General features: G+C 41.1%; 1 protein-coding gene across 9 annotated transcripts in view; it reads right to left on the bottom strand.

Annotated features, from left to right (window-relative positions):
* Positions 1-21,138, bottom strand: part of igsf9ba (immunoglobulin superfamily, member 9Ba) — a 70,229-nt gene that overhangs the window by 14,896 nt on the left and 34,195 nt on the right. For all 9 annotated transcript variants that reach the window (XR_013195972.1, XR_013195973.1, XR_013195974.1 and 6 more), the window contains exons 5-11: positions 18,684-18,801; positions 5,484-5,625; positions 3,462-3,607; positions 1,057-1,199; positions 817-957; positions 604-723; positions 352-502 (exon numbers count right to left, since the gene is read on the bottom strand). Coding sequence is in view for 5 of the 9 variants with exons in the window: in XM_077208670.1 (XP_077064785.1) it covers positions 352-502; positions 604-723; positions 817-957; positions 1,057-1,199; positions 3,462-3,607; positions 5,484-5,625; positions 18,684-18,801 (961 nt within the window). In the remaining 4 variants the exon portion in view is untranslated. The remainder of the gene's footprint in view (positions 1-351; positions 503-603; positions 724-816; positions 958-1,056; positions 1,200-3,461; positions 3,608-5,483; positions 5,626-18,683; positions 18,802-21,138) is intronic.

The raw sequence follows: 21,138 nt of genomic DNA, 5'->3' as shown, positions 1-21,138 counted from the left end.
CAATGTCCTAGCCTACACTTCCTGTCTGGCACATGATGAGAAATCACATATGTGACGTGTTTAGTGTCCTTAAAAAAAAAAATCAAAAACGTGCAGTAAAAAACTGTAATTAAATAATTTTATAAAAATATTGTATTATGAAATTATTTAGATAGATAGACAGACAGACAGACAGACAGACAGACAGACAGACAGACAGACAGACAGACAGACAGACAGACAGACAGATAGATAGATAGATAGATAGATAGATAGATAGATAGATAGATAGATAGATAGATAGATAGATAGATAGATAGATAGATAGATAGATAGATAGATAGATAGATAGATAGATAGATAGTCATTTACCTATTACAAAAAGGCGTGTGCTGGCAGTGATGCTTGTTACTACGTTGGTGGCAACACATTCCCACTCTCCGTGATCCTCTTTGCTCAGAGACATGAATTGCAAGCTACCACTTGATAAGATGTTATGTTTACTTCTGCTGGGCTTCCCGACCTTGACAGAGGACAAAACAATAAAGTGTTTATGATTGTCTATCCATGGCAAGTGGGATATATATATTATAGGTAACTCAGTGTCCTGGTGGGTCATGGCACCTTTCTCCATACGATGGTTGGAATCTCAGGGTCTCCAGAAGCAGCGCAGGGGATGACCAGCTCTCTCCCCGCCTCCTGACGGTACTCCCCCCCGGGCCTCACGTTGAAGTAAGGGGGGTCCTGGGGTCACATGATCATGTTCAACACACAAACCTTCAAGGAAAAGGTGATTCCTCCCGTTATGACCCTTTTAATTAAGATGCACTGACTCACCTTTAGCACCAAAGTGGCTGGAGGGGACTGTCCCATGGTACCTAGGACATTGTAAGGCACACAGGTGTAGGTGCCAAGGGAGTCTTCAGTGACCTCTGCCACCCGAATGCTTCCATCTGCCATTTGGCTCCATCCAGGATACTGTGAGAGGAGCAGAGGAGGACAATCAGTGATCTGAAGTGTTGTCACCCCTTCGAGAGTCTCGACATTTCAGACGTCAGAAGTCTACCCATTACAGACCTTCTCGATTCTGAGAGGGTAGCCATCTTTCTCCCATCGGACTGAAATAACTGGAGGGTTGGCATCCACTGGGCACCTAATGATTCCCGGCAACTTTCTTGGGGCGTATATGACAGGTGGCATGTTCACAACACGGGCAGGGTCTGTGGAGAGGATACAGTGAAAATGTTAGTTAGTTACAGCAGATTAGAAAACATGTGAAAAAAAGGAAAAATTTTAAGTCAACATGAAATGGCAATTGCAAATCAATTTTCTTGCATAATGAGAAAAAAAAATTGCAGGGAAGGACTTGAACTTTTTATCCACTGAGATTTCCCTGGATTGTGAAAAGTGGGTCTTGTCTCTATACTATAAAGGTCCAGTCGCATAAGCAAAATGTCTGCAAATTATTCACAGACAAAAAAGTTCCACTGTGTCTATTGTCAATACTGTGGCGATGAATGAAGCAGCACTCACACAGAAGTCATTTTCAAACCAAGCACCTTTCTGTTGGTCAACGTGGCATAGCCAGGTGAGCAACTTGATAGTGTGGATTCTTATTGAAATTACTGGATTTCGCCCAAGAATATTCACTGAATGCTAAATGTGGTCCTACATTTTTTTTTAATAAATCCAATGTTGATTGCAAGATGACTTTTTAAATTTTACAACAAATCCAGTTAAAAACAGCCATCACAATATGATTCATACAAGTTATAGATATAAAATTTTGAATCTTCACTGCAAAATCACAGTGTTCACAGTGTAAGTGATGTGTCGTAACAGAACATGTAAGTGTTATTTAAAGCCCCTTCCTGTGAAGTTCTCTCACCTGCGGTAGCCCTGGGGTGTTGCTGACTGATGTAGCACAACCCCAGCGGCACAGAGAAGCGGGCTGCTAATGAGACAGTCAGCCACTGCTCTGCATATGACACAATATAATGTGCTTTTCCACCACTAATCTCTTCTCTCTTCAAACTGTCGTGCTATATTTCCCCTTCGGTTAATTCATTAAGGCCCCCTTGTCACCCCTGCCCTGACCTCTTTTCTGCTGTGATGATATAGTGGGTCATGGTGATATACAGTGTGGTAAATTGAGAGAGAAAAAGCAATCTTTCATATTTATACACCCTTTCCTCCCAGAAAGTTCACATTCAAGACAATACACATTTTCTCTACACATTGCATTTTCTTCCCTTTGTAACAATCAGTATTGACTTTAGATATTTTTATAGAAACAAAGAATATGCATCAGGTATGTTTTCCTTTTATATGTTTTAACTAAATTAAAAACTCAATGTAAATTTTATAGTTATATATTATATTGTTATTATAATGCTATCATATTTTGTGCAGGCAATAAGCTTGTTTTCTTAGGGGGGTACGTCACAGCAAGTAGGTCCCCGGTTCAAGCCCCAGCTGAGCCAGGAGTCATTTCTGTGTGGAGTTTGCATGATCTCCTCATGTCAGTGTTGGTTTCATCCGGGTGCTCTGGTTTCCCCCACACAGTCCAAAGACATGCAGGTGTATTAGACAAGCCAAATTGGCATTAGGAGTGTGTGAGTGTGTCCCAGTACTCTCATATCTGGGTTGCGTCAGGAAGAGTATCCGGTGTAAAACCTGTGCCAAATCCAATGTGTGTGTGCAGATAATTTCGATGAAGCGAAGACTGCAAATGAGCAGGACTAACGCAGGAAAATCTAATTAGCTTATTTTGTTGTAAATAACACAAGCCTGACAATGTCACTGTTAAATACCTAAAAGTATTGTGGTACCATGACATTTTTCTCACTGACACGCCCCCAACTCGTAAAGATTGGGGCTCAAAGAAAATCCCGCACTTCTGAGTGGTATGTTTGAATTGGTGGTGGCTATCATGTGCATTCAACTCATAAATACAACCTTCTGACATAGCTTGAACGCACCATGATGTGCCGTCACAACGTGCCTCATCCAATCAGATTTCAGAGTTGGAACTATTTGTTTTATAATAATGAAGTGAAGTTGCTGAAGTGAGAACTCTTGGCTGTCATTTATAACTGTCATGATTCCAAATTTTCATGATGACCACAGGAAGTAAGACTCTTACAATCTGTCTTCTCCAATCAAGAGAGAGAACGATATAGAGACAGACAGACAGACAGACACAAAGATGCAGCTCAGACTCTGGGTGTATCCGCCACTTCCTCAAGAGTCCTGGTGCAGATGGAAACAAACTCTCAAACCCTCCAGAGAGAGGCAGCAACTAGAACATCTCAAATGCCTGGCAGCCACCACGGCATCTCAAAGGGTGTAAATAGCTCTGTCCCTCTACGTGACAGACACCACTTACATAAAACACCTCAAAGGCACACAAGACATTGACTGAGATTGCAAATGCAGGCCTGGTGCTGCAGGCTGTTTAAGAGGTTGAAGGTGAAACTCACATTGCACGGTCAGGTAAGCTGAAGCAGAGGGGGATATGCCCAGGCTGTTACTAGGGCTGCAGGTGTATTTCCCAGCATCCTCTGGCTTCACTCTGTAGATAATGAGGGTTCCATCAATAAAGATGCGCACACGGAGCTTCAGATCACTAAAGGGAAGAGAAGAGAAATTATCTGTTTGAAAAAATATTATTAAAAGCGTTCAAACAAAGAATAATTGAAGCTGATATGATGTCTCATTTTTATGGAAGCCTGTTTCTGACTAGAGCACATAATACAGAAGATGATTCTGAAAAAGAAAAAAAAAAAGAAAAAAACATATACCTACTTTTTGTGAAAAATACAATTTGTTAGATAAAGTCAAAATTTTGATAAAAAGCCGGAATTATGAGATATGAAGTCACAGTTATGAGAAAGACACTACTGTGAGATATAAAATCACAATTATGAGAAATAGACACATTTGTAAGAAATAATTACATAATGTGGTTGCAATTATGGGAACTAGATACATTTGTGAGATAATAATTTACAATTATGAGACAGACACATTTGTGAGATATGTCACAATTAAGAAATATAAAGACATTTTTGAGATATAAATATAAGATAACCTTTTTATTTTTTACTCAAAGGCAGAAACAGCATTTTATGGAAGCTTGTTTCCGCCACAGAATGGAAAATAAAAAAGGTAATTGCGACTTTTTATCTCACAATTCTGACTTTATTTCTCAGAATTGCGATATATAAAGTCAGAATTGCGTGAAATAAAGTCGCAATTGCGTGTTATAAAGTCAGAACTGCGAGATATAAAGTCAGAATTGTGTGATATAAAGTAGCAATTGCGTGTTATAAAGTCAGAATTGTGAGATATAAACTATTCTGAGAGGAAAAAAGTCAGTCTTATTTCCCCCCCCCCATAGAATTGGACTTTATAACTCGCAAATGCGAGTTTATATCTCACAATTCTGACTTTATAAAACGCAATTCTGACTTTATAACACGTAATTGCGACTTTATATCACGCAATTGTGACTTTATATCTCGCAATTCTGACTTTATAACACGCAATTGCGACTTTATATCACGCAATTCTGACTTTATATCTCGCAATTCTGACTTTATAACAAGCAATTGCAACTTTATTTCACGCAATTCTGACTTTATATCTTGCAATTCTGAGAAATAAAGTCAGAATTGCGAGATGTAAACTCGCAATTGTGAGAAAAAAAGTCAGAATTGTGAGATAAAAAGTCGCAATTATTGACACAATTATTTATTTAGTGGCGGAGACAAGCTTCCATAGCATTTCATACATTATACAATTCTAACTAACTGGCATTCAGCTGAATTTTAGCTTCTTAACCTAACTAGCTTTGGTTGATTTTACATTACATTTTATCTTTAACAAGCTTTTGTTCCACACACAAAAAATTTAATGAGATCAAATAATATTTGGCAGACCCCCTGCAGTATTGCTTCGGGCCCACTGAAGACTCTTTCTTTATAGATGTGTATGCCTCAGAAAAAATGCTTCTGAGCAAATAAAATGTTTCTTTTTGAGGTTAATTTTACAAATATCAATGTCGACTAGTGTTTTTACACAGAGCGGTGCAGTATGTTGAATGTTTTCGTGAACATCCGTACACCCCTCACACTATTCTGGCCTGTTACCACAGAGAGGAACAGACTACAGCCCTGCGTACAGAGGGTCAATACGGCCACGCTTGGGGGAGTCAGAACAGCTCCTGGCTCGGCTTCAGATGATCAGCATGTTTTTTAGGCATGTGATGACACAAGCACAGTGTCACAAGATGTTCCCATCCCGGCATAAAAACCTGCTGTGTGCGCCTCCACGTCACTGCGCTAGAATTTGCCTTAATGCAGCTGTAGAGGGCTTGAGATTCAGGGATTCTGGGTCTAAAAATATATGTGGCTCTAATCTAAAACCGTATGAATGTGGCAGGTTTCTGTATTTCAAGACTCTGAGACTTGGCACAGAAGTGAACTCGATCATAACTTTACTTCTTGAAGTAGACGTTGTCTTCCTCCCAGAACCAAGTGTAGGTCAGGTTGCCAGGATACGCCTCTGCTTGGCACGTAAATTGGGCATTCTGGGAAATGTTAACAGTGATGTTCTCAGGTGGTGACACGATGTATGGAGGACCTGGTGGAGGCAATCAGTGACAGGGGTTATAGACAGACATACAGGGAAAAACCAAAACTGAAAAATGAAGGTGATTATTTAGACTACCATGAGCTGTAAGTAAAGTTGCAATTGTGAGCTATAAAGTTGCAACTAAAAGAGACAAAATTGCACTTGTGAGATATAAAATTAAAATGATGAGAAAGTCGCAAGTGTAAAGTCTCAGTTGCAGTGTGTGAAATAGACACATTTGTAAGATACAAAAAGTTGCAATTATGAGAATCTTGCCAAACAAAGATAACAAGACTAATCAAGAACAACCAAATGCAACACAAGACTTAATTAAAGTGGCACTATGCAGGATTTCTGTTTTTGTCAAACAGCGATCCCTAGAGTCGCTGTAGAGTACTTGTATTTAACGTTACTGCCGTAAACACCACTCACGCAGAGCGTATCTGCACCTTTCTTTTACTGTCTATGATCTGCACTCACGGCCTCTGCACTTCATAATAATAAAGTAGCCTACCGCGTTAGGCTTACCTGAGCCTACATGCCAGATGACACCAATAAAGTGTATCATGTACGTCGCATTATTTCGCAGGGCTCTCAAGTTTTGAAGACAGGCAAGAGTGACATCCAGCGGACAGATACATTTTTGTCATTGGTTGTTGCGTTAAATCTTACCCAGATACAATAGTGTTATTTTCTGATTGGCTATTGTGTAGCTCGACGAACAACATCAGAGGAGACGCGCTTGATTCCTGCCGGTTCCACAGTGAGAGCGGCGCGGCCAGAGTTTTGGGCGCTGCGGCATATTAAATATATTACAAATAGTTTTTCAGCGTGAGAAATACAATGTGTGGCGGGAGAGCGTGACAAAAGCCCGAAATGAGTGTCTGTCACGCTCAAAGCGTGACACTTGAGAGCCCTGATTTCGTAACAATGTCCGTTATGATGTTGTTAGACATGATTATTGCAATTTATCATAATAGTTTGTAAATTGCGCTCATTTACACTATTTACAACATGTAGGCTTATTTATGTCCTGATAATTATGTGAGATATTGACAACTGTTCTCATGATAATCGCAGGAATCAATTTTAACAGTGAAAGACTGAGCGAGTGGGACTCTTGTCCGGTTCCTCGTGCTGTCAGATTCTCGTTACCTTTTTCTAGACTCTTCCGACCGCGCTTTCTTCGGGGTTTTTCGCCATTCTGAAAACGCAGGTCCGATGTTTACTCGTGTCTGACTCCTCCCTCGGTCAGTCTGCCATTTCCTCTTAATCTGTTCCTCCGACAATGCTTTTCTAGCTTTCTGATTCTTATATGCCAGCTTTGCCATGGGACGATAGTTGTTCTTATAGCTAGCCGTATCCTGGAAGGGGGGGTGTACCAGGGGCGATTACAGGATTTTATAAATGGGGGGGCACAGGGGGGACCAAGATCCAGTCAGGGGGGGGCCCATGGGAAATCAGAAAATTCCAATGGAAATAAATACGTGTTTAGAAAATATTAAGCACGATTTAAAAAAAATCTTTGCAATGCTCAGTGACCTATTATAGATGGTATTAAATGTGGCACTGAACAAGAGCCTGAAAATCATTTTTGTATTATACATGGATTGGACCACACAGTTTTGTTCTAATAAATAAAAAACATCACCTAGGCATTATTTAGTCATTTAACATGCTTTATTCTCAACACAAACACTGAATGTGTGTGTGTGTGTGTGTGTGTGTCTGTGTGTGTGTGTGTGTGTGTGTGTGAACGTTCTCTGCATGAAATCTGCATGTCTCTGACATGGTTTCTTCTTAAAGAAACCTTGGATGTCCTGTTGCGGTGTAAAAATAAACAAAAACCCATTCAGTATAAATTACACAGAGTTGTAATTATAGTGCCTTTAGTCTTTAAAACAAAAGATAAAGTAATATGTGGGTCATTCCTGGTAAGCGGTGACATTTTGGCTTCATAAATGTTGGGAAAAAAAGGGCATGATTTTCATGTTTTTAGCATTCTATCAAAATAGTGACATGTTTAACATATAGGTTTGATGTTTGACATATAGGTCAAGCTCAGGGACTCTATAATAATAATTATTGGTAGATTGTTCAGACACTGTCCATAAAAATATTCCACCCCGTTAGGGACATATACGTATATCACAACATGTTAATAATGTAAATGTTAAACAATAATGAGCTTTTCTTGGATAGTATATGTCCCTTATGCCATCTTAGATTTTTTCTTCTTCTTGAAACAAGCAAAACAATTTTTGATGAATCGAATATGTTTAACATTCCACCCTTAGGTTTATAGATCTAACAGGGTGGAAAATTCTGCGCTAAGTTAGCCATAGCTCTTTGAGTGATCAACATTTAGCTAGCTAACCTTCTACAGATGAACAGAACTTTTATAACTATGTCAGATTTGTTTTTACATTTTTTTGATAGGACAAACATTCTCCATAACATAGCCTAACAGGGTGGAACTTTAAGGGTGGGACAAGGAGGATAACATTTCAAAAACTAAAAAAAAAAGTTAGGAGTGAGAGCTGAAGCATACCTCAGTTTATACAGTTGAATTCCAGCAGGTAAAAGAAAAGAAATTTCACTTCTTGAAAATGGTCTCAAGGAAATTGCAGTTGGATTTGGAAGGCAAAAAAGTACATACTAACAGGGTGGAAGATGACTTCAGGGACGCAGTAATTGAAGAAAATTTTAAGGAAAAAAAACGTCTCAGGTTACTATTGTAACCATAGTTCCCTGAGAACAGGGAACGAGACGATGCGTCCATCGACGCCATGGGAACGCCCCCAGCGTGACTGCGTCTGAAGCATCTATGTCAACTAGTCCAATGGAAAGAATGAGAGTCACGGGCGGGTGACATGACCAGGATATGATAAAGCACATCCGGTGCAAACCGGCATTAGCTTCGAAAATTGCCGAAGCAAGCCGATCACAGGGATGCAGGAAGTATGGCAGGGTGACGCATCGTCTCGTTCCCTGTTCTCAGGGAACTATGGTTACAATAGTAACCTGAGACGTTCCCTTACGAAGGGAACTCAACGATGCGTCCATCGACGCCATGGGAACGAGAATACCCAAAGCGCCAGACTTTCAAATGCCTGAGTGTCAGCCTGTTGTCACACTGCACCAAGCACCTGGGATCCTGGGGCAGCATCCAGGTCCAAGCTGTAAAACCTCATGAATGTGAGCGGTGAGGACCAGCCCGCCGCATCACAAACGTCTTGGAGAGAACTCCAGATAATACGCTTAGAAGCCATACTCCTAGTGGAATGAGCCCTGACCACCAAATGGTTGGCCAGAAGACTCACAAGCAAGAAGAATAGTCTCGACTATCTATATGCTCAATAGGTTGGATTTTCTCGAAGAGAAGTCCGATGAACATAAGTGTCCAGTGCTCGCACTGGCACAAGAGGTTCAGCTTTTCCTGGTCCGAAAAATGGGGGAGGACAGAAACCTGCAGCACAATAGGCCTCGGAATAATGGTAGGCACCTTTGGAACATATCCATGTTTCGGGTAAGATTGCCTTGGCCATCCCGGTGCACTCAAGGCAGGTGGGGACCGAAAGGGCCTGAAGGTCTGACTCTTATAGGGACGAAATAGCTAGCAGAAAATAGTCTTAAAAGAAAGGAACTTCTCTGAGACCAAATCTAAGGGCTCGAAGGGAGCCCCAGATAGGCCTTCTAGAACTATTGCAAGGTCCCAAGCCAGCACCTTAGTGCAAGTTGCATGCCTCAGCCTCAAAGTGCCACGAAGGAAACGAGTGATCAGGGGGTCTCGACCCAAAAATGTACTACCCACCAGGGCGTGGAAAGCCGCAATGGCCGCCACACATATTATACCTTAAGCGTGGAAGGACATAGACCTGATACAAAGCGTTCTTGCAGAAACTCGAATACTGTGTTTACTGAACAGTTAACCGGATCCCACTGACGCTGGTAACACCAAGAAGTGAAAAACTCTCGAAATAGTGAATATAGTTTCCTCGTAGCGGGAGCTCTGGAGCTTAGAATGGTCTAAACAACCTCGGTTGAGAGACCACTCTCTATGAGTTGGGCCCCCTCAGAGGCCAAACCCACAGTTCCCAAATCCCCTGCCGGGGGTGCAATATTGCATCCCCTGCCTGAGACAGAAGGTCTCTCCTGATCGGGACCTCCAAGGGAGGTCCGTCGAGGAGAAAAATTAGGTCCGCAAACCAAATTCAGCTCGGCCAGGGTGGTGCTACTAAATAGGCTTATTCCATCCTGGCGGATTCACTCCAGAACTCCTGGGAGCAGAGCAACGGAGGGAAATGCGTACAGACGTAGCCTCGGCCACGTCTGCACCATAGCATCCAGCCCCGAGGGGACTGGTTGAGTGAGGGATAACCAGAGTGGACAGTGCGTCGTATGCTGAGACGAGAACAAATCCACTTCTGCCTGGCCGTAAAACTCCCATATTTGCTCCACCGCCTCGGGGTGGAGTCCCCTGGCCTCAGCCCCTGCCTCGACAGGGTGTCTGCTCCAATATTCTGGCCCCCCCCCGGAATATACACTGCCCTCAGACAGCGTAATTTCTTGAGGGACCAAAATAAGAGGCCACCAACGTGTTGTCTGTGGGTCAAGAACCAGAGTTTCCTCCATATAACCAAGGCGCGGGGATACTGCCGCGTGATCTTGATCGTAAGGAGTGGGTTTCCCCTCAGGGAGAACCCTCTGGTCCTGAGCCACCTCTGTAAAGGTCTCACGTACAGCAGGTCAAAGGGTATCACATTGGACGCTGCTGCCCTGAGGCCTAACAGTCACCAGAACAACACATGATGGCCCCTCAGGTCTGGGAGGAGATGTCTCAACGCATTGAAGACGACCATCATCTCTAGGCAATTCATGTGCCAAGAGAGATGATGACTCCTCCACAAGCCCTGAGCTGAGCGGCCTTCCAATACCGCTCCCCAGCCGGTGAGGGAAGCATCTGTCGAGATCACAACTCGATGGCAAAGAGCTCCCAACACCGGACCCTGGGTTAAGAACCAGTGTTTCCTCCATATAACCAAGTTGCGGAGACACCGCCGCGTGATCTTGATCATACGAAGTGGGTTTCCCCTCGGGGAGAACCCTCTGGTCCTGAGCCACCACTGTAAAGGTCTCATGTACAGCAGGCCAAAAGTTATCCCGTTGAACGCTGCTGTCACAAGACCCAACAGTCTCTCTAACTGTTTTACAGTGCGTGACTGGCCTAGCCTCAGCTCTTTTGTGGCTGTTAGGATAGCAGCTACACGAACGGGCGACAGAGTGGCCCGCATCGTCACTGAATCCCATACCACACCAAGGAAAGTGGTTCTCTGTACTGGAGAAAGCACACTCTTCTTGGCATTGAGCCTCAACCCCAACATCTGCATAGGAGCGAGAACGACACCTCGGTGCCGAACCGCTAACTGTTCTGATTCCGCTAGAATCAGCCAGTCATCTATGCAATTCAGAATGCATATGCACTGCAGCCTGGCGGGGCCAGAGCTGCGTCTACACGGTTCGTGAATGTGCGGGGTGATAGAGCTAGACAGAAAGGAAGTGCCTGATACTGGTGTTCTTTGCCCCAAAGAAAACCTCAGGAACCTCCTGTGCTGAGGGAGGATGGAGATATGGAAGTATGCGTCTTTTAGATCTATCGTGACAAACCAGTCCTCGGATCTGATTTGAGTCACGATCTGTTTGAGTGTCAGCATTTTGGAATTGAGTTCCAGCACCAAACACTCCAACAGACGAAGATCTAGTATGTGACGCAGCTCTCCATCCTTTTTTGGAACAATGAGATAACGACTGTAAAGACCCGACGCAATGTCGGGTGAGTACACCTGCTCTATAGCTTCCTTTGCTAACAGGGCCTTTACCTCTTGCTCCATTACCAGAGCCTGCTCGGGATGCACCACTGTGGGCAGCACCCCGTTGTAACGAGGAGGACGAGAACCAAACTGGATTCTGTATCCTTTCTCTACAATCTGCAGGACCCAATGAGAAATATTCGGCAGAAGCTTCCACGCTGCCAGAAAATTTACTAAGGGAACCAGCCTCTCGAGGCTGGTCTCTGGTGTTATCGAGACAGCCAATAGCATACAACAGCATAGCATCAGCGACTCGCTGGAGACCGCTGCGCCCTGAAGCACCGAGGGTGGCAGGGTTGGCAGAACGGTCTCGTGAGGACCCCGAAATGGAACGGGCACCGTAAAATGAGGTGTACACCGCTCCACTTCGGTCGGGGCTGTCCTCACAGGCCTGATGCGTGAACATCAGGACCTTTTTTTCTTTTGAGCCGCAGCCTTCTCAGCGTGAAGAACGGTCCTCGGATCCGGCTTCTGCTTTGAAGGCTTTGGCTGCTGTGTTGTGTATGAGAAACTAGACGGCTGGAGCTGCTCACGCCCAGCAGCCCCAGGGGGTTGGACATAGCGAGGGAGAGATTATCTTGTATCTTTCTCTATGATTCCCATCAAATTGAGCCAGAGGTGTCTCTCAGTGACCACAAGGGCTGCCATCCCTGAGAGATAAATCTGTGGCCCGACGGAGTTCTCAAACCCCATCGGGCCAAACTCCCTCACTTCTGTCCAAATACCGCAGCAGGTCAGCCTGATATGCTTGTAGCACTGCTATGGTGTGCAAGCAGGCCCCTGCTAGACCCACTGCCATATATGCTTTTCCCACTAGATTAAAAAATAGTTTTCTTTAATGGTTTAGTGAGAGAAGCCGACGCCTTCAGGTACAATACTGAACCGGGAGACAGATAGCTCGCAAGCGTCTGTTCTACCCGGGGTATTGCCCCATAGCCATACCCTCTTAACCCCCAAATATCTGAATATACATGAATGTGGGGGCTAAAAGACAAGAGGAGTAAGGCTTTTTCCATGATCTAGACAGCTCGCTGTGCAGATCGGGAAAAATGGAAGGCCCCGTGATGGAGGTGGAAAAACAGAGGGAAGGAAACTCGTTTAATCTATTTTATTTTTAGGACGAGTGCCCCCTTATTTCTGCTGGCCATAAATATTTAATTTATCTACAGCCTTAGTAAACACTTCCACCAGCTTATTATTTTTATATATATTTTTTATATATATTCACTTTATTTTATATATAATATATAAACTATCATATATATATATATATATAGGCTATATATATTTCTCATACGCTGGGGAAAGAGATGGCAAATTCACTTCCCCCATGATTGTGTCACTTTCAATGCCCAGCACATCTACCTCCTCGGAGGTAGAGCACTGAAGCATTGATTTCTCTCTCTCCCCGGGCGGAAGAGACCGCAGCGCGGGCTTCCGAGACCGGCGAGAGAGCACTGGATCCCTCGTGGAAAGGGAGGAGATAAGATCCGCGGACCCGTCTCCAACCCCGTAAAGAGATCCTATTCGCGATCCACAGGAATGCATTCTCCGCGCTGCCTCGGCAGACGCGGGACCTGTCACCCTGAGAATTGCGAGCCCGGCCACTTTCCTCGAAAAGTGACAGGCGGGAGCGGAGCATGCGAAGCGAAAGCTTCTCACAATGTTGGCAATCAGCCCCCTCGGAGGCTGATACCGCATGCTCTACTCCCAAACCCATCACACAAAGCTCGTGTGTGTCCCTACTCGTTAAATAGCGCGAGCAGGGAGAACACAGAGTTTGTGCAATTGTTTAGTTTCCATAAATATATATATCAGACAGACAACAGTAAATATAACAGACAGTTTGACACAGATCGCTTGCTGAGGCAACAGAAGCTAATGCCGGTTTGCACCGGATGTGCTTTATCATATCCTGGTCATGACGTCACCCGCCCGTGACGCTCATTCTTTCCATTGGACTAGTTGACATAGATGCTTCAGACGCAGTCACGCTGGGGGCGTTCCCATGGCGTCGATGGACGCATCGTTGAGTTCCCTTCGTAAGGGAACTATATTTCCACATGATTTATATGTATGATTAGAGGCAATTTAGCCTAGTCTATAAAATAATTTAAAAATATTTTGAGTTTTTTGTCATTTCATGGTTTATATTTCTTGCAGAAGTTGATTACTGTGCACTGAGGACATGATATAATTGAATGCATACATCAATTAAAATTGTGTAAAATACAAAATAGTATTTTTAATGTAGGCCTATATTATCTCTGAATCTACAATTTAAGTCATTTATTATAAATATGTGACTCATTTGAGAGAAAATATGAGTAAATAAATCATTGGGACAGGAAAGTCACCGCATACCAGGAATGACCCATGTATCTATTTTGTAGACGCACTGCCGCAGAATAACACTGACAAGTCATCTGCCGAAATTACGTTAGCTAATCTAACGTTACTGGCTTGATCAGTCACATGAAAGTAATCAGACCAACATATGGTGCGATATTTCAAAATATATACTGTTATTGAGTGTGTATATACCATAAACAGTGACGTGTCGAGGTGTCTCTCTCTCTCTCTCCTAGGCTACTGTTTGAAAAACGCGGACCTGTGATTCCGCTTTGCGAATCGCAAATCAAGCAGTGATTGACAGCGCACTGATCCAATGGCGTTGGGCATTGTCAGGTTGACAGTAAATCTAGCCCAATGATGTTGGGGGGGCACCAGGGGGGGCCAATCATATTACAGGGGGGGCCAGTGCCACCCCGTGCCCCCCTTCTAGACACGCCCCTGGGGTGTACGCGTGCAGTCGTTACCTCGCGAGACCTGATATCACACGATACTTCCTAACACTGAGGCCGGCGGCCCGCCGGCCCAAAGTTACAAGGGTGGTTTTGCGGCTCACAGGCACCAGGGGGGTGCGAGATGTCCACCATTAAACACGAAATCAGTAATATAAACATTACAATGACTCCAAAGCTGTTCGGTTAAGGTAAAAAAGTTACTTAGTTCTGCTTTAACACACCAATGAATCAGTGACAGGACCAAACAGAATAATAGGACTAACTATGAAAAGGCATTACCAAGTAAAAGCCGTGAAAAAAAACCCAAAACTGCTACTAGTATCTTATTTTATTTTTCTTTAGAATTATAATTCTTATTCACAAACCGAGAAACAAGTTGTCTAAATGAGAGTAAACTCCCCGCTAACATGCTATTTGAGTGCACATTCAAAACAAATTTAGAGGTGCTAGCTTTTTGCCCGCTAACTTTCTTTTTCTTAGCGTATTTACTGCAAATTCACATTTCGGAATTATTGTCTGAGTTAATTCCACAGATGTGGTATTCCTTCCAATTATCCTAATTCTCCTCCATGTTTATCTGTGTATATAAACCTGTCTAATAAAGACAGCAAAGACACTACTGTCAGACCTTCCCACAGAGAATATTATCCTTCCCACATGAGGCTGTCACTGAAATTGCCAATAGACTCTTAATTAGACGTGTGGGTAGGCAGGAATACTGTCGTGACACTCAGACCGCTGTGAGATTTGTGAGTGCTCTGCAGAAAGGTTCAGCGTGAACATTGCTTTTAGCACAAACGAACCTATGACTAGCTGTGAAATATCTTCTAATTTTAATGTGTAGACTATGCTCAGCTTCCTGGATGTGTCCTTAATGTGCAGTAAATGACACTGCATCTAAGGGGATTATTGACAGTAGCGTAGCTTTGCTTATTAATGAAATCGCGAAAGGCATCACTTGAAAGCGTCTAAAAATATCCCCGGCGTTGCTCATGCTCGTGTTATTGAAGCAGGTTTTAACTAGAGTGCCTCTCCGGAGGCTTCATGAGAATATTGCTTTTTGTAAAAACAATATTGCTAGTTTACTAAACAAAACAGCCCATGGCCAAGGCAATTTTGGCTCAGCACAGTTCATATGTGTCTCCATCTGACTCACTGGTGCTTAGACAACAGCAGACGATTCCCTTCTAAATCACTCCAACTAAAGCTCTAAATTCCAGGTAGGGCAGACGATCTAGCTCTCAAATATGTCAGATGATCAAATATTATATTCGACGTTTATGTACTTTCTCAGGGGTGCGTTTCCCGTACATCTCGCTGATTAACAATCGTAGTACGATGCCTCGTTGGAGAAACTAGTAAACAAGTCACTAGTGTTTCCCGAAACATGGTTGCACCTCGGCCGTTTGAACCACATTTGTTCAACAATATCTGTCGTTAACATCGTCACATTAACTTCTGATGAATCTATTCCCCGAGATGCTGCTGTAATGAACATGGCCTCTAATGACTACTTCACTCTTTGTGTTCCATGTCATTTTGTTTTATATTTTGTTTAATTCATCGCCGGTTCCCTCATATTTCATACTCCGAAGTTCCCTTGTATAATTTAACACATAATAAAATGACTCACGGTGACAGTTACAATGTTCACGGAAATAACTGAAATTATCATTTTTCTGATTATTCTTATTACAACATCTCACAGCAAAAGATCACAAAATAAGTCTCATGTATAATGCCTTTTAAGAAACTCAATGTCCAAATAAAAATGCATTAAAATGTATTTTCAAACTGGGATGTGTTTTAGGGTTATTAAAGCTAAATATTTTTAAAAGTGTTCTTTTGACAGCCTTGTTTTATATATTAACAAAAACAGATTTATAGATATCATAACTTTAATAATACGCAGAAAAAAGATGCCAACGTAATGCAGAGTATAGTCTATAGATTTTTGAATAATTAGCTTCGCCATTAATACTGTGACCAAAGCCAATTATTTTGGAAACAACATATTGTCTTTATCATTTCAAGCTTAATATTTTTCACACACAGCATAAATGGGTCTTTAATACATGAAATTACATAGATGTCACTATTTTTTGTGAAATTATTTTGGGCTCCTTGGAAACAAAAAGTTTGAAAACCATTCATTAAAAATTATTTAAATATATTATAATTATATAATATTTATTATAAATCAGACAGCTATTAGCAGGAAATGTAGGGAGTATGGATAAGAGGCTTAGATATCCTGCACATGTCCTGGTGCTCTATTATCACATATGTCCTCTAAATTCTCTGTTTCCCAGCGAAGGATGTGTTAGCGTGCAGCTCTGTATTCACAGCCATGCTCCACTGCCATAAATCTGACTGCAGTGAAAGCCACAAAGCCAATGACAGGCAGCTTGCTCATGTTTGCTGTCATACTGTACACGGTCGACGGATAATAAACTGAACCACTTCATCATTCTGTACTAATGCTAAGGCCATATGGCGGGAGACTGTGGTACCAGTACCAGGTGCTGACTCGAATTGAAAAGTCATAATATGACAAAAAGTTTAATCTTTTACTTTTTGTCAACTTTAATGTTTTAAAAAAGGCCTTCTGAAGCGAAGCCATACTCAGTACTCTTTCCACCACTGAAATCCTGATTAGTTTTTTAACTTAAATCTGGCCCTTAGTATCTCATAATTTCTATCTCATATTTATAACTTAGTATCTCAATTTCCACTTTTTGTGAATTTATGACTGGTGGATGTCATTGTAACAATGTTTAAGATTCAGGGAAGAAGGAGGCGGGAACTGGCGAACATTTAACATTTTTAATAATAAAGTAAAACAAATACAAAAACAAAAGTATACACCAGCAGCCTCTCGCAGACGACTGCTGGCTACACAATACAGAAACAAAACACAACATAAAATCAGGCCTGTTCTCTCACGTCCCTCGGCCTCGTCCTGCTCACCACAGTCATAACTATAGTTTACTAGGGATCGGAACTGACGCAAATTTCACGATTCAATTTCGATTTCAATTCAAATTCAATTTGATTTGATATTGATTCATTTGTATACATATCAAGCACAGTACATGGCAAATTTTCTCAAGGAAAGAAAATCTCTCAAATAATGCTGTAGACTTTACAGGGAGTCAGTTGGTACTACATTACTGTAAAATTAGGGTTTAAATTAACTGATCTGTATACACAAAGTTAAATTACACACAAGGAAGTTTTTATAATAATAAAGTTAATATTAACTTTATAATTACATAATTCTGTTTCTAGTCCAATTCATTGTTTGAAATATAAACATCAAACATACATTAAATATTGAAGAACAGTAAAATATATAATACTTTTGTAATATAGGGCATAGTATATTTAGCGAAATGCTCCTCTCTAGAGTTCATTTAGCTGACTAACAAGCTTGTGGTCACTGAATGGCTTTTCTGAGGAAAATGTAACATTACATGACATTCTTTACAAGCTGTTTTATTGAAGTCTTTCTGTGGTTGAAGCACTGCAATTACATGAGACATGATAAGGATTTCGGTAAATTGTACTGTATCCTTCAACATACCTTCTGATATTCATTAATGTTTATTTCGTGCTGTAACAAGTAGTAAAGATGATCCGTTCACGTGCGCTTGATCTGGGGGTCTTGATCTTAGACAGAGGGTCTTAAATATCCGAGATATTAAAGAGATCTCCACTCCATTTTCCTTTCATATGGACCACCAACTAGACCAGCACAAGTCCAGCACAAACTAGTCTGACCACCAAGCATCGAAATTCAGTAAGGAAGTAAGGAATATCAGCAGTTATGATGAAGATATATAACATCCTCATGTGAACTACAGGCAAATAAATAAACAAGCCACTCTGAAGGTGAGGGAGAGTGTATACAAGGCACAAGTGGTAACCGTAAACCTACAGTATATCAAGTCCATCGCTCTGAGCAGGGCTGTAAACAGCTTCTACTGGAAGGCTTCATTAGGAGCTGAGTGACAGGAAGTGATCTATGCAGATGGAGCAGACTGAACGTATTGACTGCGGCAGATGTGCTTAGAGTGACGAGACGTAAAGGCCAGACTTTGACAACACTAATGTGTCCATATGCAGATTCACTAAAAGAGACTAATTAACCAGGGAGCACAGAGGGATTCGCATCTTTGCAGCTAGTATTGACGGGACGGGATGACCACAGTAGCAAGTAAAAGGACAAACATTGACTGTGAAGGACGTTTTCTGGCTTCTCCCGACTATCGGTACCGGAAATTTCCTTTTTGTGTATTAGATGCTCCTGTTTATTGTATATGTATCTAATTTCTGAAGAAGGAAAGTCAACGGATATGTGTTGCACCACAGATATTGCAGACCTCACCTTGCACCAGCAGGCGGGTTGTGTGTAGCGCCTCCCCCTGGTCACTGTGGGCACGGCAGCTGTAAGCCCCCCGGTCCTCCCGCGTGATGGCCTGCACTGTCAGACTCCCGTCAGTCACCTACAGAAAGATTACAAGCAAAAACATGGGTTCAAAACACAAATATAATATAATTATAAATATAATATAATATACACATCATATTCAATTTTCATTTAATACTAAAAAGTATGGCTATAAAAGTGTTCACAATAATGTTAATTTCAACATTTACTACTACATTTGTTATAGTATCTTTGTTAATGTTAGTTAATGCATTAACTAATGTTTACAAATAAGACCTTACTGTAAAGAGTTAACAAATGATCAAAATCACATTTATAAAATAGTTTAAAAATAATATTATAATATAATATTAATACAATAATATTATAATATAATAATTTTTAGATTATAAATATTGAATCAAATTGTTTTACATTTTACAACTAAATTCAAGGCCTTATTCCATTAGATGTTGCATTTCAATAGTCATATTTCATGCAACGTTGAAGTGTATAAAGAGATTATGCATTCTTTAGCTTGTGCGCTTTTTGTAACAAACCAATTAAAATATATCAGTCTCCCCATCTGAGCCTGAGAGTGCAGTTGCGTCTTCCCGAACAGCACGCGGGTGACATGAATTATTGCGTAGGTTCTTGACAGGAGGTTCTAGAAGAAGAGTGGGTCGTGTCTTATTCCCTGCACGTCAATTGCTTTAGCCAGAGGAGACTGGCCTTATTGTTCCTCCCACACAATATCCCAAGGTGTGTCAAGTCCTGCTGGACGGTTGACACAATGCTCCCGGCCTGTTCCATCACAATCCTGTCGCTGACCGACACATCACACTGATGACCCAGACGAGAGGAGGTAATAAACTCTCTCAAACACTGTGTGTGTGCAGAGAGATCTAATTTAAACACACACTGCTGTGGAGGAGGGCAGGGTGAGAAACAAGCTATGTGCATCGAGACAAGACATCTGTGCCTCTTGCTCTGTAATGTGTGTGTTCCTTCATCACATTCCTCCATTTCTCTAACTTCTAGCCATGGAAGCAGGGAAAAGAATGGAGGACCACCGGCCTCCTCACACTGTTCTTAAAGGTGAGGTCACGACACATTTCTTTTGAGTAAATGTCTGGGACTGTGGCTGAATAGCAGTGGAAACAGCTTTTAAAAGTAAGAGCCAAGAAGGTGAAGCAGAGTGCTTTCTCCTCACAGAAGAAATAATTAAATATAGATTTGATACAATATAATTGCAGCCGAATCAAGATTAATCACAGCGTACAGGGCAATTTACTATGTGACATAGAATTGCTTAGGCTGCTGCCAGCATTTACATTCACTAACATAGAAGTCAAGTGGGATTGTTTACTTGGAGTTTTGGGATTAAGGATATACGGCTCTTTTCTCAGAGCTACTTTTTTAATCAATTCTAATAATTATTTTTTCATTCAAATAAAAATTGCATAAAAAAGTAGCTGGTGTTCTATTAAAATAAATGCCACTTTGTTTGAAATTTTGTTTTATAATGCAAAGACATTAATGCATAATAATTGTAATACATTTATGTTAAAACAATAATTGTAATATTAAAAATAACTAATTACATGCAATTCTATTATACTATTTACATGTGTGTGTATATATATATATATATATATATATATATATATATAATGCCAAACACATAATTAATAATAATTTAAATATAACATTAATTAGTTTAATATTAATAAACCATAATGTTTTATGTTTTGTGTGAAAGTTTTAATGCTATAATAAATGCCATTCGATTTGATATTTTATTATATCATGCAAAGACATGCTAATTAATAATAATTTTAATAACATTTCAATTAAAACAATTATAAATTATAAAGCATTATATGTAACAAAATGTTACTTAAATTCACATTTGTTTGAAAAGTTAGCTTTTTAAAATAATTATATATATAAAACAATATGTTAATTGAATAATTCATTCTGCTAAAGACATGATAGTCTTTAAAACTAATTTAATAATAAAAAATTGTAATTTAGTTAATAGTAAGATTCAATAACTAATAAATAGATACACATATTTGTAATATTTAATTTAAAGTTTGCAGCAATAATAAAAATACCACTGTGTTTGATATTTTGTTATATAATGCAAAGACGTGATCAAGTGTCCAAATGTGGGAGTTCACGCCTCACCCCCCAAACAGCTTATAAGACATCACAAAGGTGGCCTTTTGGGAATACGCTCCACTGCTGTGAAGCGATGCCACTGGGTAGGAGAGTAACCTTGCTAAGAGCATTCACGAAAGAAAAACAGCAGCCAGCCATCACTTCCTGTTCATCATCAGTCGCCAGTGAGTAAGAGTGGCAGGCAGAATACGGCAAATGGCATTCAAACACGCCTCGTGTAAATGCT

The sequence above is a fragment of the Siphateles boraxobius genome, unplaced genomic scaffold (assembly GCF_051911475.1).
Source record: "Siphateles boraxobius isolate OS27281-9 unplaced genomic scaffold, OSU_SipBor_1 6, whole genome shotgun sequence".
Taxonomy (NCBI): Eukaryota; Metazoa; Chordata; class Actinopteri; order Cypriniformes; family Leuciscidae; genus Siphateles; species Siphateles boraxobius.
This window is presented reverse-complemented; position numbering and strand designations above follow the sequence as displayed.